Source organism: Grampus griseus (assembly GCF_964374135.1).
Source record: "Grampus griseus genome assembly, chromosome: 1".
Classification (NCBI taxonomy): domain Eukaryota; kingdom Metazoa; phylum Chordata; class Mammalia; order Artiodactyla; family Delphinidae; genus Grampus; species Grampus griseus.
This window is the reverse complement of record NC_139017.1, coordinates 50,415,138-50,440,427: the sequence shown is the minus strand read 5'-3', so window position 1 is coordinate 50,440,427 and position 25,290 is coordinate 50,415,138. Positions and strand designations below refer to the sequence as shown.

General features: G+C 42.0%; 1 protein-coding gene across 1 annotated transcript in view; it reads left to right on the top strand.

Annotated features, from left to right (window-relative positions):
• Positions 1 to 275: 275 nt before the first annotated feature.
• ADCY10 (adenylate cyclase 10) overlaps positions 276 to 25,290 on the top strand; it is a gene marked incomplete at its 3' end in the record, with an annotated part of 95,591 nt that continues 70,576 nt past the window's right edge. The window contains exons 1-12 of the mRNA XM_082677053.1: positions 276 to 399; positions 1,095 to 1,199; positions 2,462 to 2,500; positions 2,701 to 2,844; positions 5,920 to 6,125; positions 8,184 to 8,280; positions 11,738 to 11,826; positions 14,983 to 15,174; positions 17,627 to 17,745; positions 18,769 to 18,845; positions 20,708 to 20,897; positions 24,100 to 24,155. Of these exons, the coding sequence (XP_082533179.1) occupies positions 381 to 399; positions 1,095 to 1,199; positions 2,462 to 2,500; positions 2,701 to 2,844; positions 5,920 to 6,125; positions 8,184 to 8,280; positions 11,738 to 11,826; positions 14,983 to 15,174; positions 17,627 to 17,745; positions 18,769 to 18,845; positions 20,708 to 20,897; positions 24,100 to 24,155 (1,333 nt within the window). The 5' untranslated portion in view covers positions 276 to 380. The remainder of the gene's footprint in view (positions 400 to 1,094; positions 1,200 to 2,461; positions 2,501 to 2,700; positions 2,845 to 5,919; positions 6,126 to 8,183; positions 8,281 to 11,737; positions 11,827 to 14,982; positions 15,175 to 17,626; positions 17,746 to 18,768; positions 18,846 to 20,707; positions 20,898 to 24,099; positions 24,156 to 25,290) is intronic.

Sequence of the window (25,290 nt, the reverse complement as noted above, 5' to 3'; positions counted from 1 at the left end):
TCTACCACAGCACTTGTACCCTGAGGGCTCACCCCTTCACGGAAATGCATGGTCAACAACTCAGTCATTATCACCTCAACCACTTAAATAAGCAGTCCACAGGTTAGACAAAGCAAAAGGGAAGAAAGAAATAGGAAAGTGAGTGAATGAATGTAAGTCAGATTGCCACCATTCTCAGCTTTGCTTTCCAGAAGGTCTATCTGGGGACTGTCTGCGGTGACCATACAACCCTGAACATCTGCCTTAACATGAGCACTCAAAGAGAACATGAATCACAGGATCGGTCCATCGTCAAAATAGCAGCTCATTTACCGGACCTCATTGTCTATGGAGATTTTTCTCCAGAGCGACCTTCTGTGGATTATTTTGACGGAGTCTTGATGTTTGTTGATATTTCAGGCAAGCACAAAAGGGATGTTTAATGTGGGGGAACAACAGGCTTGAATCGGAATTAATGCAGAGCTTGACTGCTGAGTGGGGGCGGGGGGGGGGCGGCATTTTCGAGTTTTTGTGCTGTTACTGCAAATATTCCTACTGAGAAAACTGGAGGGAGGAGGGATAACCCGTGGACCTGGCTCCCTTTCTTCTTCCCTTACCCAGCATGTCCAGTAATGGGCAAATCTTTAAGATGTCTACGTCCCAGGCCTGGAACTTCGGGCTCCAATGGCCCTGTCCCAAATGACTCAACCCCCCACACCCAACAGCATCCCAGGCAAAATTGACCTCAGGAAATGGCCTCTCCAGATGTTGTTTACAGCTTAACAGGAAACTTGCCACCTCTTCAGAAGTCTTTGAATTTTATGAGTTTTCATTGCCATGAAATGGAAGTTCTATATCCAGTTAAAGAAACTGCAGTCATCCCTGTACAAGTTGAGAAATTAGGAGGGAAGAGTTATCTGGTGCCTTTCCCTGACCCCTAAAATAATAAATAGAGAAGACCCAATATCTGACACTTGACCAGCCACACAGATCATTTAAGAGAAACCCTGCCAGTTCTTAAAAGCTGAGGCCCACTGCTCACCAGTGTGGTCCTCTTCTCCTGACAGTTTAGTTCCTCCCAGCACACAAGGAAACTAGCTGCACATTTGTTACAGGTTTTACTGCAATGACTGAGAAGTTCAGCACAGCCATGTACATGGACAGAGGGGCTGAGCAGTTGGTGGAGATCCTCAACCACTATATAAGTGCAATAGTGGAGAGTAAGTGTCCCCATGGGTTTCTGGCTCAAGCATATTTCAATTCATTGTTTTTCTGTATTTGGTGGTTATAACCTGATAAAGTATTGTTGCTTAGCATTCTTCATTGTCTCCATGAAATGTGTATGAAACTAGTCTTTTTGAAATATAATACAGTACAAATGAAGGAATGCAATCAAACCTCATTAACACAGACTATTTGAGGGATTAGTTTTGCATTAGTTACAAAACTAAATTAGAGACTACTTTTAAAAGAACCGTAGTAGTAATTCTTTTAGTTATATTCAATAACTCCAAAAAACTAGCATCAATATAACTCAAACACAGTCATTAAGAGAATATGGTATGAATACATGAGTGATTTACAATCAACTTGTCAGTAATTTGTGTCCTAATAATGGATTCTGAAGTACTTCCAGCTGACTGAAACTTTGGTCTCCTTTTCAACCTCTGCCTACAAACTTGTAGGACTTATTTGCATTATTGTTTGCATTATTAATTCGAACTATTCATGAAGAAAAGGATTTATTCTATTAAGGTAAATCTTAGGTCTAGTCCATTATCAGGCTCTGAGTTCCCTAGTAATATCTTAATATCACCCGCTAGATAAAATTTGATTGTCATTAAAAGCAGAAACTGTATCTAATTCCTTTTTGCATTACACTCAGCACAACGGTGCTCAACAAATTTGTGATGATGCAGAAATAAGAGGAAAAATGTCCATTTATGTCAGAAAGCCTAAATAAACAAAATGCAAGTTGGTAATAAACAAAACCCAAGTTGACCATAGTTGTGGGTTTTTTCTGATTTTCAGTTCTTATGGAGTCCTGTCACTCATGTACTCACCCACGCTCACTCAAGCCCCTGCTCATGACATACATAGATCAGTGAAGAACGTCCCATTATCATGGGAGTAGGATAGCTGTCCTTAAGCCTCCTCAGCAATCCCACCATCTTCGTTCCTATCTTTTCCCATTCACAAAAACAGAGCAGGTACATAATTTAGTTCACTGTTCTCATTCTGCAGTTGAGGAAAGAGACTCAAATGGGTTTAAATGCCTTGTCTGAGATGACATCTTTAGTATAAACCTATTCTCTGAATTGCTCTTCTCTTGACCTAATTTCTATCCCACTGTTGAAGAGTAGATTCCTTTTATTAGCTTTAAGAAATCAAAGTTATTCTGTACACCTGAAACTTACATAATTTAAAAAGAAAGAAAGAAACCAGAGTTTGATTTTACTTTTTCTTTTTTTTTTTTCCTCAGAAGTGTTGATTTTTGGAGGAGACATCTTAAAATTTGCAGGTATGGGGGCTTACCGACATAGCAGGGGTAAGAAAGGAATGCCAAGGGGCCTGTGCTCTGACAAAGGAAGCATCTCAGAGAAAACAGTGGCCAGCAGACCGGGTGGAGAAATGTTTGAAGCATAATTCTGTACAGATTTCATACAAAATAGACTGGCCCCCAGGGCAGGTCAGGACCTCTGGTGTGTCTTTCTTTTCAAGGTGATGCTCTGCTAGCCCTGTGGAAGGTGGAGCGGAGGCAACTGAAAAACATCATCACGGTGGTAATTAAATGTAGCCTGGAGATCCATGGATTGTTTGAGACCCAGAAGTCTGAAGAAGGCCTGGATGTCCGAGTCAAGATAGGTAAGCTTTTGAGAAAGAAGAGATGCTATAGCAGTTGGGATATAGGTCCTGACTCCTGAGGCATCTCCCCGGTAAAGAGAAAACAGTAGAACACTGTGACTCAGGTCCACCATCTTGTCTTGAACTTTGGATTAGGTTAACCAGAATGTGAATTTTGGTTCCCTCACTTATCAGTCAAGAGAACTAATATCTACCCCATAGACTTACAAAAAAGTAAATTTAAGTGGTTAGTATAGTACCCGGCACATAGTCACCACTCCACAAAATAGTCTTTATCGTTACTATTGCTGTTATTATGATTAGGTCTTGCTTCTGTCCACAATATGTATCATTAAGCACAACAGGCAGCAGCTTGTGATTACATAGATTCAGCAATGTCGTAAGACTGGTCCTCCCCCACTTCATAAGAATCATGTGCAAGAAAAGCTTAAAAGTTCAACCTGCGACACAGCTCCACTTAACAGAGGGCTTCTTAAATTCACACGTACAATAGCAATCACACATATTTCCAATTGTGTTGCAGACATTACACTATGTCATTTCCACTTCACCACAGTCCTGAGGTACAGGCATCAAAGGATTTCACAGGTGGGGAATGAGATTCTGAGAAGTGTAAATGATGAGTTACAGCTGATGCTGTTGACGTTAGCTTTTGCCTAACTAAACTTTGTAAACTTTATAATTCTCCAGTATCATAGATGATGAGAAGATCAGAGGTTATCCAATTAACTGCTTCTCAGTTTCCTTTAGGTTATTCAGAATTTCCAAATTAGTTAAATCTTCTGTTGAAAAAATAATCAAAGTTGTTATAATACTGAATCTTATTTTTCCAAGTTAACACCTAGAGATTTTTGACATATTATCCTTCTTGGAAAATGATGGGGACCCTTCATGTGTATGCTGATTGGCTGTTAGAGAAGTGAAGTGGTTCCAGTACCTTTTCTTTTTTTTTAATTTAATTTTATTTATTTAAAAATTTTTAAAATTGAAGTATAGTTAATTTACAATGCTGTGCCAATCTCTGCTGTACAGCAAAGTGACTCACTTATACACATACATTCTTTTTTTATATGCTTTTCCATTATGGTTTATCACAGGATATTCAATATAGTTCCCTGTGCTATACAGTAGGACCTTGTTGTTTATCCATCCTATATATAATAGTTTACATCTGCTAATCCCAAACTCCCACTCCTTCGCTTGGCAACCACAAGTCTGTTCTCCATGTCTATGAGTCTGTTTTTGTTTTGTAGATAGGTTCACTTGTGCCATATTTTAGATTCCACATATAAGTGATATCATATGGTATTTGTCTTTCTCTTTCTGACTTACTTCACTAGTATGATAATCTCTAGTTGCATCCATGTTACTGCAAATGGCATTATTTCATTCTTTTTTATGGCTGGGTAGTATTCCATTGTATATATGTACCACATCTTCTTTATCCATTCATCTGTCGATGGGCATTTAGGTTGTTTCCATGTTTTGGCTATTGTGAATCGTGCTGCTATGAATATAGGGGTGCATGTATCTTTTTGAATTATAGTTTTGTCCAGGTATATGCCCAGGAGTGGGATTGCTGGGTCATATAGTAATTCTATTTTTAGTTTTCTGAGGAACCTCCACAGTGCTTTCCATAGTGGCTGAACCAACTTACATTCCCACCAACAGTGTAGGAGTTCCCTTTCCTCCACACCCTCTCCAGCATTTGTTATTTGTAGACTTATTAATGATGGCCATTCTGACTGGTGTGAGGTGGTACCTCATTGTAGTTTTGATTTGCATTTCTCTAATAATTCGTGATGTTGAGCATCTTTTCATGCGCCTACTGGCCATCTGTATGCCTTTGGAGAAATGTCTCTTAAGGTCTTCTCCCCATTTTTCAATTGGGTTGTTTGTTTTTTTGTTGTTGAGTTGTATGAGCCATTTGTATATTTTGGAGATTAAGCCTTAGTCTGTCACATCATTTGCAAATATTTTCTCCCATTCCGTAGGTCATCTTTTCTGTTTTTTGTTTGTTTTTATGGTTTCCTTTGCTTTGCAAAAAGCTTGTAAGTTTGATTAGGTCCCATTCGTTTATTTTTGTTTCTATTCTATTGCAGTAACTTTTCTTTTAACGAGCCTAAGCATCAGTATGGTTCAGAGGGAAAAAAAGTCATATGTATATATCAGGGGAAATCAGCTTTGACAAATCAGCATGGCAGAGAGCGAAGATAAAAAACAAATTTTGGTGCTTCCCTGGTGGCGGAGTGGTTGAGAGTCCGCCTGCCGATGCAGGGGACACGGGTTCGTGTCCTGGTCTGGGAGGACTGCACATGCTGCGGAGCGGCTGGGCCCGTGAGCCATGGCCGCTGAGCCTGCGCATCCGGAGCCTGTGCTCCGCAATGTGAGAGGCCCGCATACCGCAAAAAAAAAAAAAAAACACCAAATTTTGATTATGTTAATTATAGTCATTTAAAAGAACTGTGTATCACTTACAGTTCATGTATACATACATTTCGCATACATGTCATATTTTACAACATTCTCTCTTCTGTTGCTTTGGTACCAAAACCTTCAGCTCCCAACTTGAAAACAACTGGAGGACACATTCTTGGGATAGAACTTGATGGTCAAAATGCCTGTTCCTTTCCCCTACCTTTTCTTCTCTGGCTGTTGCCTGAAATTTCACCCCAAGTGCTTCTTTTCAGCAAGAGCCTCAATCTCTGATAAAATGCAAGTTGTTCCCAAACAGAAACCATTAAAACTGTCCTCTGTATAAATAAGAAGTGTAAATAAGTCAAAGTATAAATAAATTGAAGAAACGATAAAATAACTTTGGGGACTGATAGGGCCAGATATCTAGGGAGCTAAATGTCATAGAAAGGTGAAAACAAGTAGGTAACTTGCTAGCTTTGGGAGAAAAGGAGTTTGGGAAGGGCCAGGCCCAGAATAGACTGCTCTGATTTCCATGTAAAATTTTAGAAACTAGATTTTGCTCTGGGATGCTCAAGATTCTGATTTGTCCAAGAACTCATGCTGCTGGGGACCAAGCCAGAACTTCGCATGCAAATCCATTGCTTGCCTTCTTGCCAGGCCTGGCTGCCGGCCACATCACCATGTTGGTCTTTGGAGATGAAACTCGAAACTACTTCCTAGTGATTGGTCAGGCGGTGGATGACGTACGCCTGGCGCAGAACATGGCGCAGATGAATGATGTCATTCTATCACCAAACTGCTGGCAGCTCTGTGACCGGAGCATGATTGAAATTGAGAGGATTCCAGATCAGAGAGCAGTAAAGGTAGGTGTGATCCTGTCACTTGCAGAAAGTTCTGCCATTCTGTGCCAGGGGCCTCCTGTCAGAAAAGCCACTGGGAAGCCACTGGTTCCATGAAGCTTCCAGGCTGGAGACTTGGATGGGGTCAATCTGGGTTAGATTAAAAAGTATTGGTCCAGGGACTTCCCTGGTGGCACAGTGGTTAAGAATCCGCCTGCCAATGCAGGCGACATGGGTTCAAGCCCTTGTCCAGGAAGATCCCACATGCCACAGAGCAGCTAAGCCCATGAGCCACAACTACTAAGCCTGCATGCCACAACTACTGAAGCCCGGGCGCCTAGAGTCCGTGCTCCGCAACAAGAGAAGCCACTGCAATGAGAAACCCACACACCACAATGAAGAGTAGCCCCTGCTCCCTGAAACTAGAGGAAAGCCTGCATGCAACAACAAGGACCCAACACAGCCAAATAAATAAATAAATAAAGTATTGGTCCAGAACACCTCCTCTGGGAGGAACCAAGGCTGGTGAGTTCAAGAGGAAATGATCAGGCTTCTCCGTGGTAATTAAGGATGTGGAATTTGGGTATGGAGGCCTTTGGGGGGAACAGTGCCCTTGCTTAATGAAAGGAAGAGTCTCCTGGCTATTCCCTAGGAGCAGAGGTTGTAGTTTTGACGGCTGCCATTGGCCTTCAGGTTCTCTACTCAACACTCTCCTAACTCAGTGTGAGGAATCACCGAGGGTGAGGATTGGAGGTGAGCAGGGGCAGCAAAGATTAGTGAAGGAAGAGACTTTTCCTGTCTCTACTAGGCCCTGCCTAGTAGAAAACACTGTAGTTAAGTTGAAGACCAACTATAAGCAGAACTGTCCTTGGGATATAGCCAATTAGAGAAAGGGGGCAGAGCTGTGCTGCTAGATGAAGCAAGAATGAGACTGCTTGGCAGATGGAAAGAAGAGATGGTGAACACATGGAATTGAAGGCAAAGATGAAAGCCCCCTCACCCTCACACACACAATGTACTAGGTATGCATCAGTCTACAACCCTCACAGCCCTCCCCCACTCACTCTCCCAGTAATACACATCCCAGCTGCATGACCTAGCTGGGTGATAGCAATGTCCCCCATTCCCCATCTTCTTCAATTGTTCCTTATACCTTTAAAAATTGTTTTTAATTTTTAAATTAATTTTAGACTTACAAGAAAGTTCAAAAATAATATGAGTGTTTCCATATATCCCTTACCCAGCTTCCCCAAATGTTAGCATTCTTCATAACCAGAGTGCAATAGTCAAAACCTGAAAATTAACATTGGTGCAATACTACTCACTAATTAAAGGCCTTATTTGGATTTCACCTGTTTTCCCACTAAAGTCCTCAGTAGAATGTTCCAGGACTCTATCCGTGATCTCACACCACACTTTGTTATTTTTACCTAGCCTCCTGCAATCTCTAAAACAGTTTTTTAGTTTTTCCTTGTCTTTTATGACCTTGACATGTAAGAAGAGCATGAATCAGTTATTTTAGTGTATGTCCCTCTGTCTGGTTTTGCCTGATAGGTTCTCATTATTGGACTAAGGTTATCCATTTGGGGGGCAAGAATGTCACAGAAGTGAGGTTGTGCCATTCTCCATGTATCATATCTTGGGGTTCATGGTTTGATATGAATCTTATTACTGGTGCTGTTCCTGATACCTTTTGGGGCATTAGCACCCTTTGTCTTTTTACGCTTGTAAGAAAGAAATGATGTACAGTTTAACCAAGCTTTATTTGAATTAAAATATTATAAAAGAAGAAGAAAAAGAAGAAGAAAGTTCTAAGCCTGGAAAAGTATACAGGTCAGCCCCTTGGAAATAGCCCTCTGTGTATATACCAAAGATTGAGATTTTAATGACCGATCGGAGATACTTTTAACGTAGTCACATGCAAATAAAGCTCTTCATTGTTTAAGTATGCTAGTCCCTGTTTATCATGTCCTGGATATTCAAAAGCATACACCCTGCCCTTTCTGTTGAGAAATTACATTCAAAGGACCAGACAGCCCTCAGAATAACCAAAAACTTCTCTTTTTTTCTTTTTCAATTTAGGTTAATTTCTTAAAACCACCCCCTTCTTTTAACTTTGACGAATTTTTCACAAGGTGTATGGCTTTCATGGATTATTACCCTTCTAGTGACCACAAAGGTAAGTACCCTCTATAGACAAAAGCCTTTGCCTCTACAATTGGTCAGTAGGGTCTTATACCAATGCCAGGGGCTCCATTACAAGGGATTGGCCTCCTCAGTACAGCTCCCAGCCCCAGCAGCACACAAAAGGGACCTCCTTCCCATTCCCCACAACCTTCCTCGGGTCCTCTACCTCTCCCTTGGCAATGACTCCTTCCCTCGTCGTCCAAACATTTGTAAGTCTTCTCCATGATAAAAGAAAAAAATAAAACTTCTATGAACCCTACTTTTCCCTTCTAACCTTCACCACCAAACTTCTCAGAATAGTAATCTATATGTCTCTGCCTCTTCTTCTATCCTCTCATTTATTTATTCACCTAATAAGCATTGATTACATGCACCTCGGAGATGAGGGGGCATGTGTTCACCTACTTGTCAGTCTTGAGCCCCTGACATCTAGCTTCCGTCCACTTCTCCTGTCTACTGAGGACACTAATAACCATCAACTTACCAAACCAGCTGACCTCTCTTCAGGCCTCATACTAGGTGCTTGGCTTTAGATTACTCTCTTTTTCTGGATACTACCTTCTCCTCTTTCCTTGCTTTCAAGAAGATTCTTTCCTAGTTTTGCTTTTACCCCTCAAACTACCCATTTTCAGTGCCCTTTCTATTCCTTAAATGCTGATGATTTCAGGGATCTGTCCTTGACTGTCTGGTCTTCTCTACCCACATTTTGTGGAACCATTCATCTATGCTGGATTTCCCCATGACTCCACAGGGCTGGGACTAGGGTGAGGAAAGCAGGACAATTTAGGTGATACAAAACAAACTTTAACACTTCATGAAGTAGACAGTCTTCTGCAAAATGGTGCGGAGGGCAAGAAGCTTTTATAGGGTAAAGAATAAAGGAAGAGACAAATAAAAAATATCTGATGGGGTGGGGTCATATAGTTAGTCTTGTGTGGGGTGAGAAGGCCCAGAGTTGGCTTGGCATTTGGGGATTGGCTGACTGGATTATTGCATTTCTGGTTAAGAGGAGCATTTACAGGGAAATAAACGTTATCTAAGTCTTGGTTTGCTGACATGGCACCCTGGGCAGGGAATAGCTCCATCTTGGGCCTAGAAATTTATTTCAACATTGTCCAAATTCTATGCTACTTATCTTTCCCTAAAAACTGTTTCTTCATCCAAACTAGAAACTTCAGAAACATCTTTGAATCATTTTTCTTTCTCATCATTTATGTGTAGGTCTTGAATATTTTGAGCATCACAAATAGTAGACTGTAATTTTACAAAATTGCAGTAGGTAATGTGGTGGGAGGGACACTGAGGGGAACTGCAGGAAAATTGACCAGGAAAGGCCAAGAACCCAAAAGCTCCAAGGATGGAGAAAGTCTAGTGACACTCCTTGAGTTGTATCCCATCCCAACTCCTAGATCTTAATGATGCCTTCAATAAAGAGCTTCTTCTGGCCTTATATTGGTCACTGCAATAGTGCAGTGCAATTCTGGTGCTAATTACCTGGAGTTAGCACAGATAGGTGGAGTCCTCCATAAGACTCTCCTTATTTCAGACACCAGCTGCAAGCTCTGAGATCACCAGGCCACCTGCACTTCTGACCAATTGGCTACAGATCCAAGGGTTCCCACAATGCTCTCAGGTTCAATAAATAATTCACTATAACTCACAGAACTCAGGAAAGTGTTATGCTTATAATGATGGCTTTATTGTAAAGGATACAAATGAAGACCAGTGTTGTATTTATCTCTAGACACATAGGGTGAGGTCTGGGAGAGTCCCAAACATGAAGCTTCTATATCCTCAGGACACATCACTCTCCCTGCACATCAAGGTATGATTACCAACCAGGGAAGCTCACCCAAGCTTTTGGGGGTTCAGAGATTTTATTGGCGTTTAATTAAGTAGGCATGTTGATTGAATCATTGGCCTTGCAATTGAACTAAATCTCCAGTCCCCATTCCCTCTTCAGAAGTCCTGGAGGTCAGGCTCTAATCACCTGGCTCAAAGCCCCACCCCTCTTATCATGTGCTTGGTCTTTCCAGATAGACCCCTATCCTGAATCATCTCATTAGCATAAATTCAGGTGTGGTCCAAAGGGCCCACAGTGAAAAACAGAGACAATCCTATTAACTGGGAAATCCCAACGGTTTAGAAGTTACTCTCAGGTACCAGAAACGAAAACCAGCCAAATTCTTTATAAGTTTTGTCTCCATCACCATTGCCACCGTAATGGTCTAGACCTTTACAACTCCTGCTCTCTTCCTGAGCTCTTTGCCTTTTTCCACAGTCTATTTAGTGTCATTTCTTGCTAATCTCCAATATTCACATGGGGCTCCAGGCAGGCTAGAGTAACATACTGTGCTCATTCTTGACTTTAACCAACTTGGTTCCCTCTGCTAGGAATGCCCTCCTCAATCCTTCTAGTAAAAAGCTGTAAGTCATTCAAGATTGAGTAAAATCCCTAGTTCTCCTTTTAACCCTTTTCAGATTAAACCAGTTTGTCTAGGCCCCTGCTTCCTCTGAATCTCTCTGGTCTTTATAATCTTTTAGCCCATTTGGCCTCTTTTCTATTTAAATTTTCTAAAAATATTATACTTGAATGTCCATAAGTCAGTGCCTCCAGGAAAAAGTCCAAGTTTCCTAATGACTTTTTTCCTCACACAGTGCCTAGCATGGTGTTTTAAATATACTAGGTTTTGAATATATTCCATAAAGACTTTAAAATTAAATTTTCTTCGTAATTTGTATCCCTTTCAGACTCCGTTGTTATTTTTCAACTATTTTTTTCACATTATCATTATTTTATTCCCTGCTAAAAGCCTATCATCCTTTCTTTCTCCCTCACTTTTTGATTTCTTCAAGCTCATTCTTACCACCTCCTATCAGTCTATTTTAGAGTATGGAACTATCAACCATTACAGTAACGAGAACCATAGCGATAATGAAACCCCAGTGCTTTTTTTCCCTGGACAAGAAAGTAGGAATCAACCAGGGCAGTGAAGCGACTTGTCCAGAGTCACACAGTGAGTTGGTATCAAACCTGAGATCAGAAGCCAGTGTCCTGAATCTTACTTGTGCTGCTCTTTCAACTCTGTCATCCCCTACATTCTGTCACCATTGTCCTCCACTGGCATTCCCTCATCTCTCCATTCCCATCACCTGTGGCAAGACTTTTAGGCCAAGTATGGAGGTGAGAGTCTCCTTAAGTTCTGAGGCGTGATGACAATTAGAGCAGGGTTTTGAGCTACACGCAACTGAATTTTGGGAAACCTGCAACTTCTGAGAACTTCTCATTGGATTTCCCTTGGCCCTATTTGGCCACTAGGTAGCCCAGAGTGTCCTGACTGAACAGTGAAGACCACTGCCCAGGGAAATGGGGACTGGGAGGTGCCTCTCTCTAGCACTGCAGAGCCAAGCTTCCCTTTCTGAGCCTGCCCCTCCTTCTGCCCTCTTAGACCTCCTGAGGCTTGCTTGCATGCTGGAGTCCGATCCTGAACTGGAGTTGTCCCTACAAAAGTATGTGATGGAAAGCATATCGAAACAGGTATTTTCATATTTTAATTTATTGGCTTTTGGTGTGTCAGGGATCTTGGACAGCTGTTAAGATCAAGAAAATCAGTAGCTTGTAAAATGTTTCATTGAAGTAAAAAGAGGTGGGGCTGACATTCTCCATGCCTAGGTGACTGAAAAGTTTATTGTTCACGTCAGGATACTTTTAAGAGTTAAAGGAGCATTATTCATAATTACACTGTGACAACAGGCATAAACTAGACTGTGTTGCCTTACACAACTGGGCAAACTGAACCTGTCCCAAGCATATAAGAACATATGGTTACCCTTTCTATAGGCCACATAGCAGAAAGACGTCAAATGAATGATACTGTTTCTCTTAAGTCACTTGAATTGGATCTTAAGCTTTGAAAGTTAATACAGATAATTAGAACTCTCAGAGCTACCTCCAGCCCCCAAAGTTTTCCCTTTGCATTTCCTTAGATCTAGATTCTCTCAAATGCATTAATCTGTGCAAATTATAACTGTTTCTGAGCACTCACCATATGCCAGACACTCTACTCTTTCTTTCTTTCTTTCTTTTTATAGCCTACATATATCTGAACTACATTTATAGCCAAGTGGTTCACCTTTTTTTTTTTTTCATATTTATTTTTTTGGTTGCACCGGGTCTTAGTTGTGGCAGGTGGGCTACTTAGTTGTGGCATGTGAACTCTTAGTTGCAGCATGCACATGGGATCTAATTCCCTGACCGGGGATTGAACCCAGCGCCCCTGCGTTGGGAGCTCGGAGTCCTATCCACTGCACCACCAGGGAAGTCCCTCTACCCTTTCATATATTTATTCTTCACAGTCCTTGGCAGGTATTTTTATCCCTTATATGTGAGAAAACTGAGACCCAGAGGACGCCATGAACTTTCCTGAGGTTGTAAAGTAGCAAATGTGCCTAGGATTTGAACTCTGTTCTCTCTGAACCCTACATTTTTTGCACAGGCTATACACTGCCTCTAATATATGGCTGTTTTAATTCTTAATCCCATCAAAATGCAGTTGTGCCCTAGAGGGAATCTTTGTAGGACAAGCCTGATCAGTGGGCAGCTGCCTTCACAGTATGGGTTGAAGAGCTATCAGAATGCACCCCTCCACATTCTGCTCAATTTAGAAACACTCCCTTTAGTGGCTGCAATTGTTCGACTCTTCAAGGTTTTTGAAGCTCAAGAGAGCCACCCCCTCTTCCCCTCCCTCCCTCTAAGAGATATAACACATTATGCCTCTTCAGCTGTTACCAGCTGAGAGCAAGTTCTACAGGAATGGGATATGTGAGACTCCGTGAGTCACTGTGAAAATTGTGGGTAGGAATGACGAACACCAGCTGAAGATATAACAGCTAAGGGGGCTGAAAGGAGGCAAAAGAGAAACCTTTTACAGCTTTACCAAGGCCTGTCCCTGCACTTCAAGAACAGAGATGTGGGGACTTCCCTGGTAGCGTAGTGGTTAAGAATCCGCCTGCCAATGCAGGGGACACGGGTTCGATCCCTGGTCCTGGAAGATCCCACATGCCACGGAGCAACTAAGCCTGTGTACCATAACTACTGAACCTGTGCTCTAGAGCCCGTGAGCCACAACTACTGAGCATGCATGCTACAACTACTGAAGCCCGGACGCCTAGAGCCTGTGCTCTGCAGCAAAGAGAAGCCACCACAATGAGAAACGCGTGCACTGCAGCAAAGAGTAACCCTTGCTGCAACTAGAGAAAGCCCGAGTGCAACAATGAAAACCCAATGCAGCCAAAATAAATAAATAAAATAAAAATTTAAAATAATAACAATAAAAAAATAAAAAGCACCCCTAAAAATTCAAGGTAAAACAAAACAGAGAGTTGTAGGCCTATAATAGAAAGATATGTTTAAAAAAAAAAAAAGAACAGAGATGTGGTTGCATTTTCCAAACCAAAACTCAGAACACATGGCCTGATAGAATAAATTTTAAATTAATTAATTAATTTAACATTTAAAATCATGTATTTAATATTAAATATTGACACTTATTTAAGAAATTCATTTGAAAACTCATAAAGTTATCATATTGGTGCGTTAGAAATTATTAAATTATCTTTTATGAAAAGTCTCAAATTACATGAAACCAGGACTGTCTCAGCCTGCAAGATTCCCTATACGCAATTTCCTCTTTCATCCAGAAGATGTGTTTCATATAGCCAATGGAGAATTTGACACTTTTGTGCTATTTGGGGGAGAAAAAAATGCAGTGATTCTCCCCCATTGGTTTGCTATGCAGTTAATTTAACAAAATTCAGGGCTGATGATATAGGCAGGGATAATTTGGGAACACCCTCCTTTCCTTTCCCTGTGCAGGGGAATGTTATAAATGGAATGTTGGACTAGAAGTCTGTAGATTTGCATTTTTGTTTGCTACTGTTTCCCCATGTGACTTGGGAAAATTATGTTATTTCACCATCTCTCAGTTATCTAATTAGTAAAGTGGGCATAATAATGCTGATTTTATTTCATTTGAGGATAAAATAGGGTAGAATATGAAAATATTCTCTGAAAACATAAGGTTGAATTACATAGCATGCTATTCTTATTCCTACATTGTAAGGGAACCAAAAGAGCAGCAGTCCTTTTTTTATTGTGATGGCTCATATTGGCATGAGGGAGCTAGCAGTTGGGGCAAGGGAGTGGTGTCTGGCCAAAAATGAGCAGGTGTGTAGGTTTCCATTGAAGAGATTTTTTTTGTTTGTTTTGTTTGTTTCTTTGTTTTTTGTGGTGCGCGGGCCTCTCACTGCTGTAGCCTCTCCCGTTGCGGAGCACAGGCTCCAGACGCACAGGCTCAGCGGCCATGGCTCACGGGCCCAGCCGCTCCGCGGTACATGGGATCCTCCTGGACCGGGGCACGAACCCACGTCCCCTGCATCAGCAGGCGGACTCTCAACCACTGCGCCGCCAGGGAAGCCCTGGAAGGGATTTTGATAGGCCATTCCATTTCCATCTTTTTTACTTTGGGTTGCCTCTTCTGTGTTGTACCTCCCAACTTTGATAACTTCAGCTTCCCTAGAGAAACTCAAAAGGCTAGTTCTATCCCAGTGATCATTTTGGGTGTAGGGGTGATATTGGGAGGAAAGAGCCACTGCCAAGGACACATGTTAAGGAAAGCTTCCCTCTGAATTGCAGATTGATGACAAACAGCTTCGGGGTTATCTGTCTGAGCTTCGCCCAGTGACGATCGTGTTTGTGAACCTGGTGTTTAAGGACCAAGACAAAGCAGAAGTCATAGGCTCGGCCATCCAGGATGCCTGCGTGCACATTAATTCTGTCCTGAGGGTCTTCCGAGGCCAAATCAACAAAGTCTTCATGTTTGACAAGGTAAATTTCCCACTAAAGGTGTGGGAACCTACCAATACTTTAAGGTTAGCGTTCATGTCTGTGGACATGGGGGAGAGGGAGGGAATAGACACCTTTAACCTAGAACTATCAGTCTTTATTCATAGTTATAATCACAGCTTACGTGGTGGATATGGCACTCACTACGTGCCAGGCATTGTTCTCCACACTTTACATATTTCACTCATTTCTCCTCATGACTACTCCAAGAGGTAGGTACTGCTCTTATTGTCCCTAGTTGACAGATGAGGAGGTTTAGGTAGAGATGAGGCTACTGAGACAAGATGAGATTAAATGGTGGATTGGGATTCAAACCTAGGTAATGTGCCTTCTTCGTCTGTGCTCTTAACCACTGTGTTCAACTAGCTTTCACTATACATACGTATATCTGCAACCCAGGGTATAATGCATCTCCCAGAGATTTTAGGTCAGGTTTCTAGTAACCGTCATACCCCAGAAGCTGTAATTTCCGATAACCTCCACCTGCCGTAGGTACACTTCCAGTTCCCCTTTCAGTTTCTTAATCAGTTGGGGTGGGTGGGTGGTGGGTGTCACATCTAGCTCTCAGTGTTTTCAATCTGCTCTTATTCAATTCAGAGAAAAATGATGTGATAAATTATCACAGAAGTGCTCATGAGAATTGACTCCCCTGGCTTCCCTGGTGGCACAGTTGTTGAGAGTCCGCCTGTCGATGCAGGGGACACGGGTTCGTGTCCCAGTCCGGGAAGATCCCACATGCCGCGGAGTGGCTGGGCCCGTGAGCCATGGCCGCTAGGCCTGCGCTTCCGGAGCCTGTGCTCCGCAATGGGAGAGGCCACAACAGTGAGAGGCCAGCATATTGCAAAAAAAAGAAAAAAAAATTGACTCCCCATCTCAGGTGTTTCTGTATCTTAAGAGCAGGGCACTCAGTTACTGCCCCACACTCATTCATTCACTAATTCAGTAAGCACTTATTGAGCATTTCATAGCCACTGAAAGCTAGGGCTGCAAAGATGGGTAACTCACACACGTTGTCCCAGAACCAGGCAGAAAGAACAAATTCTTTGTAGGAAAAATAAACTCTGTGCTTCTGAGGGAGTGGGGCCCTCCAGCACAGTGTGCTCTAGTACTTTCTTCCATATTCATTCATGAGTATCATCAGAAAAGAGCATAGAACCTAAGAGAACAGTCTTCGGTGTCTAACAGACACTCCAGACAATTCCTGGAGAGACAGTTCCTGGCTCCAACAATTCTCAGCTGTGTGACCTTAGCAAGTCATTGAACTTCTCTGAGACTTGGTTTGTTCCTGAATAAAAATAGGGATATTATTTAAATGGGGATAGTATTTGCCTCAAATGATTGTTGGAAGTTTTAAAAAATATATGTGTGAAGCACTTGTTGCAATGCCAGTTCACGTCAGCACTCAGCAGATGAGAGGTGCTAGTCTCACTGCCAGCGTGAGACCTTCCCAAGCCACTAGGCAGAATTTCCAGGCAAAGCAGACCCACCAGTGGCCCCAAAGGGGCTGCCCTCTAGTCTATTCACAGACCTGGATTCAGGGCTTCCCTCGCACATCACAACAGAACCCAGCGCCAATTAGGATTTGATTCTTGGTCAGCTTCTTTTTGGAGAGGGTTGAAGAAATTGAGGCGTTTTACTGTTCTTTTGCATTTTATCAGGATATAACATACATAGACTCAAATTTTTAACTCATTGCGCTTTATTCATTATGCCCTTTTCTTACAGAAAACAGCGTCTGAGATCATTTTTTAAGGGACTGGTAGTAAAAGTGCCAAGTTTTAGAGTTTACTCTCTGCTTGAAAGAGTTAACTTTTTGTGAGAAAAACCACTCCCAGCTTAAGCCTTTATCCTTAAGAAAAATGAACAATAACAATATCTGAAAAGAACTTTAGAGTTTATAAGGTATATGTGTATACATGTGTGAATATGTATATATAATATATTAATATTTTCAGTAGTCAAACCAACCTCAGCAAGTCTAGGTTATACCCATTTTCAGATTCATAAACTGAAGTTCATAGAGTGTAATTGACTTGTCCAAGTTTCTACACTTGGGAAGTGGCCTGAGAACACAGATTTTCTGATTCCAGAGCTGGTACCTTTTGCTCTGTGCTGCTTCTTGGCCTGAAACTTAGTACCTTGCAGCCTAAGACCTTGGCCACAGGAGAGAGTAGAGGAGGGTGCACACAAATAGCTCAGTACAACCCACTATCTCTGGAGCAAAAACAAGCCCCTCTCAGGCTCAAGCCCTACTGTTGATGATGCACTAGAAGTTACATGAAGTTTGCTAAAAATAAAATGGGTGTGAGAGAAATCACAATGAAATTTGTTTCAGAGAGTGAAAATTGCTGCCCACCCTCCACTGGGCCTTCTAGCTGGTCCAGTTTAAAGCTGACTGTCCACCAGCTGTGTTTGCTGATTCTCTCCCTCACAGGGCTGCTCCTTTCTCTGTGTCTTTGGTTTTCCCGGGGAAAAGGCACGTGATGAGGTCACTCATGCCTTGGAAAGTGCGGTGGATATATTTGACTTCTGCTCTCACGTCCACAAGATCCAGTGAGTGTTTCCAGACCCTGATTCCGTCTGGTCCCTGACCCTGGTGTAGGATATGGGGAGATAGGACAAGTGTCAGGAAAGAGGAAGGCAGGAGAAGGCTGTCCTTGCCTGGGTGCCCTTATGTCTGCATTCATTACTCACCTAATGTACAGGTAGGGTGAGCAAACCCAGCCCTGACGCAGTCAGACGGGGGATGGTCAAGGCCAGGTGGAGAAAGGATACTCCTAAAAAGTCCAAATGTACCAGAGAGAGTCTAACTGAGTTGTCTCTCTCTACTCTGGCTTACTTTCTGGTAGAGGTCGCACTCCCAACTATGTTGGAGACCTGAGTTGATTTTTAATAACTAGGAGATAAAGTAAGTACTTGGGTTAGAAATTTATATATTGATCTGGCCCCAAGATGATCCACTGAACAAAACTGTCAAGTTAATGTTTACCAATCCTCAACCCCAGCTGTCCAAAAGCCCAGTGCCCTCAGGCTCCCCCAGACTGAGCACCCCAGTGACCCTACTTGTGGCCCACTCTGGTCTACTCTAACAGGTACCACCCCTTGCCCTAAATATTCCACCTTCTCAGCCTCTAGTCATCTGTATGCATTAGCCAAGTTAGCTTTTGATGCCACACACTGAGACTTCCTTTCAAAACAATGACCTTGTTCTTTCTAGCAATCACAAAAGATAGTTAAAATTGTTTACTCAAAGTCATTCTATATTGAAAGTCCATTTGGGATGATGAGCTTATTTTACAGAAAAATAGCTCAGATGAATACTTAAAAATAGCAGAAAAGTGAACTGAGTTATCACTTCTAAGAACTTAGCTCTCAGTCACAAAGTGCCCCTCCTTTACATCTCCAGGCCATGTACAATTGCCCTAACCTAACTACAAAGGGAAGAGAGTTATTTCTTGAAGATCCTTTCCCACCCCTCCCCCATCCCATTCATCACCTTGTCCCCACCCTCCCTGCCTTCTTTGTCCTCATTGTTTTTGTCTCTTTCCTCACAACTCTCTTTCTGCCCCGAGCCAGCACTGTTTCCATCGGCGTGGCCAGCGGGATTGTCTTCTGCGGAATCGTTGGACACTCTGTGAGGCACGAGTACACAGGTGTGCTGGGCTAACTTATCTCCATCTTCCTTTCAGCAAACACTGTGCCTTGCCACTGGGCTTGGTGGGAGGAAGGACAAAAATAAGTGAGACGTGGGCCCTGCGTTCAGAAAGTTTACAGTCTTCCAGACGGAACCAAGCCATATAGCTTTGCCCCTTGACAGCTCAATGATTGCAAATATGCATTTCTGGGGCTATGATTGAGTATAAGAAATATGCAGTCAATGGAGGGGAGCCATGGGGGGCCATAATCTCATGGGACGATGGACCTTTATGTTAATTTTCTGTTCACATTAAACGGTTACTCCTCTTAATTCCTGGGATAGGTTAGGACTGCTTCTTTTTTTTTTTTAATTTATTTATTTTTGGCTGCTTTGGGTCTTCGTTGCTGCGCACGGGCTTTCTCTAGTTGCGGCAAGCGGGTGCTACTCTTCGTTGCGGTGCGCGGGCTTCTCGTTGCGCTGCGCGGGCTTCTCATTGCGGTGGCTTCTCTTGTTGCGGAGCACGGGCTCTAGGTGCGCAGACTCAGTAGCTCTGCCTCGCGGGCTCTAGAGCACAGGCTCAGTAGTTGTGGCGCATAGGCTTAGTTGCTCCGTGGCATGTGGGATCTTCCTGGACCAGGGCTCGAACCCCTATCCCCTGAATTGGCAGGGGGATTCTTAACCACTGCGCCACCAGGGAAGCCCCAGGACTGCTTCTTAAAAATTATGACTATTGGCATTACTGATAAATAGTACTAATCTCAAAAGGAAATAGTAAGTAGGTGTTATCTCAAGATTTCACTGCTTTTTCCTCTTCAAAGCTATTACGGTTTTAAATGTTCAGAAATAATACATCTAAAATACTGAATACATATAAAACTGAAATAGTTATGTCTGAAATGATACGACATCTGAGATTTTCTTCACAATAATACAGAGTGGAGAGTGGATGGGAATGGGGATGGAGCGGGATTGGCCACGGGTTAATGGTTTTGGGGACTGGGTGATGGGTGTATAGATTCATGATACCATGCTTTATTGTATGGTCAAATTTCCCCATAATAAACTGTTTTTAAAAAATGAATATCTTAATCAGAAATATTCAAGTTTATGTCAAAGTGCAACATTTAATACCTAATTAGTAGTATTATTAACTGAGGGTTTACTAGCAGCCCAGCACTTCTCGAAGTTCTTTATGTGTATTAACTCATTAATCTTCATAAACTACCTTCTGAGAGAGGTACTGTTATCAACCCCATTTTACAGATTAGAAAACTGAGGCATGGAAGAGTTCAAGTATTTTGCCCAAGTAATTTACATATAGTAGTTAGAGGTAGAGCTGAGATCCAAACCTGCATAACCTGGTTTCAGACTCTGTGCACTACAGTGTATTACCTCTTACAATATCCCCTAAACCAATCCTACACACACACTCCTTCCAGCCCCATTTACTCACTCTTAAAAAATTAAACGAAGGCTCATACACAGGAACATGCAGACCCAATTGGAGATCACTGTTCCAGGCCCAAGCTTCTGCTTATCTCTCTTGTAGCAGAAGACCAAGTATACCTCATCTGAGGGCCCTCAGGTCCTGTCCACCATCCCACTTAACAGAATCCTCTCCATATTCAGGGTCCTGCTATCCCTGAGCAGATCATCCCCTTAGCCTCCCAGGTGGCTAAATGAGTTAACTCCCTATGTATTTTAAAATAGCCATTGGCTGAATCTGGGTAGTTGAAGGTGAGATTGCTGTGTCATCCATGAGAGGCAAAGGGAGTAAAGGGTAACAATGCCGTTTGGGGACAGTATGCCTCAGATTACATTCAGTTCAATGGCTGTTTTCTCCCAACTCTTTGCCTTTCTCTCTCCTTCTTATTATAGTCATTGGTCAAAAAGTCAACATAGCTGCCAGGATGATGATGTACTACCCAGGAATTGTGACCTGTGACTCCGTCACCTACAATGGCAGCAACCTACCAGCCTACTTTTTTAAAGAGCTTCCAAAGAAAGTCATGAAAGGTGTTGCAGATTCTGGACCAGTGTATCAGTGTTTGGGCCTTAATGAGAAAGTGTGAGTGTGGGGCATTGATCTTGCAGTACTCTTTAGTAAAGAAGTGGGACAATTACGATAGCAAAACAACAGGTCACCCATTTCAGATTCAAAGGCAGCTCATGAAATTAAAATCTATTCCTTCCCAGACCAAGGCCCAGATTTCAAATTCCTTCATCTTCCTCTATCCTGCTGATAGTATAGCACGGTGGAAGATCCCATTCTACCCTCAGTTCCGAGACTATGAGGGTAATTCTTCAAAGGTTGTGTAAAGAGAACAGAGAATCCCCTCATTCGAGTTTCTATTTGGACCCAGATGGACCCAATCACCAACCATTAACTATTGATCACATCAACTGTGTGTCCAGGCATTAACAGGGATTGCTCCTCCTCTAAGTGTTTAGTGAAATACATTCCCTCAAAGCCCAACTTGCTCTCGCATTGGGGCTTAAAACCCCTCAGTATCTTCCAATCATTTTCATGATAATTTTCAAAGTCCTTGCAAAGACATGCAAAGTAACCACCTGCTTTTCCTACCTCACCTCCTCCTGTGCCCTTTCCTCTGGGTGGGGATCCAGGGGGCGTTCTAAGGGAATTATCTTCCCTTTCACTCATTCCATCCTCAGTCTCCTAGGAAAACCACAGTCAGTTTTTTTTTTTAACATCTTTATTGGAGTATAATTGCTTTACAATGGTGTGTTAGTTTCTGCTTTACAACAAAGTGAATCAGCTATACATATACATATATCCCCATATCCCCTCCCTCTTGCGTCTCCCTCCTACCGTCCCTATCCAACCCCTCTAGGTGGTCACAAAGCACCGAGCTGATCTCCCTATGCTATGCGGCTACTTCCCACTAGCTATCTGTTTTACATTTGGTAGTGTATATATGTCAATGCTACTCTCTCACTTCGTCCCAGCTTACACTCCCCACTCCCCATGTCCTCAAGTCCATTCTCTACGTCTGTGTCTTTATTCCTGTCCTGCCCCTAGGTTCATCAGAACCATTTTCTTTTCTTTTTAGATTCCATATGAAATTTGTAGTGAGGTGGATGGACCTAGAGTCTGTCATACAGAGTGAAGTAAGTCAGAAAGAGAAAAACAAATACCATATGCTAACACAGTCAGTTTTTGAAATCCAGCTCAAGGATATCCTCCTCTCTGAAGCTGCCTTTGGAAGCTACCCAACCCCAGCTCAGACAGTTTAGCTGTCTCCTCCTCTGTGTAACTCTACAGCACATTAGAACATTCATTACACTCATCACAATCACAGACTCGATGTGCCTTTTCACCTACTACACTGGGAACTTTTTGAGGATAGTGATTATTTCTTGTTCATTCTTATATCCCCAATATAATATAATGTTCATTCTTATATCCTACCAATGCTTGGTAGGCATCAGTAATGATGAATAAATGAATGAACAGCATGGAAAGCTCTATATGGTAGTGCTTGGTGGATGGAAAGTGAAAAGGTATTATTCTTTATACTAGCAAGCTAGAATCTAGGTCTTAAAGGGTCAGATAACAGAATCGGGGCTATAATTGGTTCAAGGAGTCTTTAGTATTCATCTTTGTATTCCCAGGGCTCAGCACTGTTCTTGGCATGTGTAGATCATCAATAAAATGCTGTTCGAATAAATGAATGAATAATAATTTTTGCGAGCCCTTATTAAATATTAGGCACTTTACCTCAATATCAACTATATGAGGTAGAAACAAACTATTATTAACTCTATTTTATAAATTTAAAAACTGAGACTCTGAGATGTTAAATGACTTGTCCATAGTCATAAATCTAGTAAATAATTGAGCCAAGGTTCAAAATGCCACAATAATGCTGCATTATAGTCAACCACAAAACCTCAGTTGTATACAACAGTAAATTTTTACTTATCTCATGAATATGTGGGGTTCAGCTGATCTTGGCGGATTTGGATGATCTTGCCTAGGCTTGTTCACATGCCTGGGGTTCAACAGGGTGTTGGCTGATCCAGGATGACCTCAGGTGGAATAACTGGGAATTTTGGCTGACATAACTGGGACAGTTTGACTCTATGTGTCTCATCTTAAACTGGGCTAACCCATGCATGTAGTCATGGCAATATCAGAAGATCAAGAGAGAGCAAGCATTTTTCAAGCCTCTATGTCATGTTTGCTAACATCCCATTGGCCAAAACATTCACAAGTCTGAGCCCAGAGTGGGAGGACACTGCAAAGGTACAGTACATAGCAAAGGACATAGATACAAGTAGAGATGAAGATGTGGCGCCATTAATGCAGTCAGTCTACCACAGAAACTATCTACTGTTTCTGAAACTACCAGGACTATCTGATCCCAAAGCCTGCCCTCTTTATGGTTTCTCTGTACCATCTCTGCAAATAAGAGACTATAGAAATACACATACAAATATGAACAGGGCCTGGTTCCTGTCCTGAAATCTAATGGGGAAGACAACATACACAAAATTAGGTGTATATAACCTAGGAAACTTTGGTATGTGCTATAACAGAGGCATAACAAGGTAGTATAATAGTATAAACAAGGGAATGAGCCGTTTGTCTAAAAAGGCCCCTTCAAGAGATGATATTATGCAGTGGGCAAACATATATGCCTCTGGCCTCGTTTTAGATACTGACTCTGTCACTATCCTCTGTCACCACTAGCCATGGGATCTTGTTCAAGTTAAATTCTCTGTACCTCAATTTTCGCATTTGTAAAATGGACATAATAATAATAATACCTTCTTAATAAGGTTTTTGTCAGGAGTAAAGAAATGATACATGTACAGCCCTTGAAACTGCCAGGCACATAGCATGTGTTCCACAAAGGTAAACTATCATTGTTTGAGCAACTGGTAGAATTTTTCCATGCTGTGAGACAATACAACACATCTAACTGTATTGGGTCCCATACTGAGTGTCTGGTTTCCCTAGAAAAGGGTCAGTTCTACCAATGCAGACTCAACAAGCATTTTTTGAACAATGTACAGGTGCTGTGGTAAAGGCAGCTACATAAGTTGTTTGGAGACTCTATTACCAGGTAAGAACTTCTCCTTTCCCTTCCTCTTGGCATCTGCACCCCTTGATAGACTCCTTGATAACAGGGGATAGATTCCTGTTGGAGACTGAAAAGGAGGCTTTCTGGGAACTAAGAACTAGTCCTCTGGCTCTCAGTATTTCCCTGTTTTGATGCTAACATCTTTTCTTTTCTTCTCTTCAGCATGTTTGGGATGGCATACCTCATCTGCAACAGAAATGAGGGTTACCCTTTGCTAGGTAGGTAGTGAGCCTTGATTTTTAAACCTCTTTATTGAACTATAACAAAACATACAGAAAAGTACACCAATGATAAGTCTTCAGCTTAATGAATTATCACAAAATGAATGTATAATCACCATCCAGGCCAAGAAATAGAAAAATAACAGTACTCTGGAAACCCTCACATGCTTTATCCCTCTCCCTTTACCCAAAGATTTCTAACACCCTAAATTACTTAGACCTGTTCTTAAAATTTATATGAATGAAATCACATATTGTGTAATTACATGTCTTCTTTTTTTTTTTTTTTTAGTGAATGGGGTCTTCATTTCTTTTTTTTTTTAATTTATTTTTTTACATCTTTATTGGAATACAATTGCCCTACAATGGTGTGCTAGCTTCTGCTTCATAACAAAGTGAATCAGCTATACACATACATATGTTCCCATATCTCTTCCCTCTTGCGTCTCCTTCCCTCCCACCCTCCCTATCCCACCCCTCCAGGCGGTCACAAAGCACCAAGCTGATCTCCCTGTGTTATGCAGCTGCTTCCCACTAGCTATCTACCTTACGTTCGGTAGTGTATATATGTCCATGCCTCTCTCTCGCTTTATCATAGCTTACCCTTCCCGCTCCCAATATCCTCAAGTCCATTCTCTACTAGGTCTGTGTCTTTATTCCTGTCTTACGCCTAGGTTCTTCATGACATTTTTTTTTCTTAAATTCCATATATATGTGTTAGCATACGGTATTTGTCTTTCTCTTTCTGACTTACTTCACTCTGTATGACAGACTCTAGGTCTATCCACCTCATTACAAATAGCTCAATTTAGTTTCTTTTTATGGCTGAGTAATATTCCATTGTATATATGTGCCACATCTTCTTTATCCATTCATCCGATGATGGGCACTTAGGGTGTTTCCATCTCCGGGCTATTGTGAATAGAGCTGCAATGAACATTTTGGTACATGACTCTTTTTGAATTATGGTTTTCTCAAGGTATATGCCCAGTAGTGGGATTGCTGGGTCATATGGTAGTTCTATTTGTAGTTTTTTAAGGAACCTCCATACTGTTCTCCATAGTGGCTGTACCAATTCACATTCCCACAAGCAGTGCAAGAGTGTTCCCTTTTCTCCACACCCTCTCCAGCA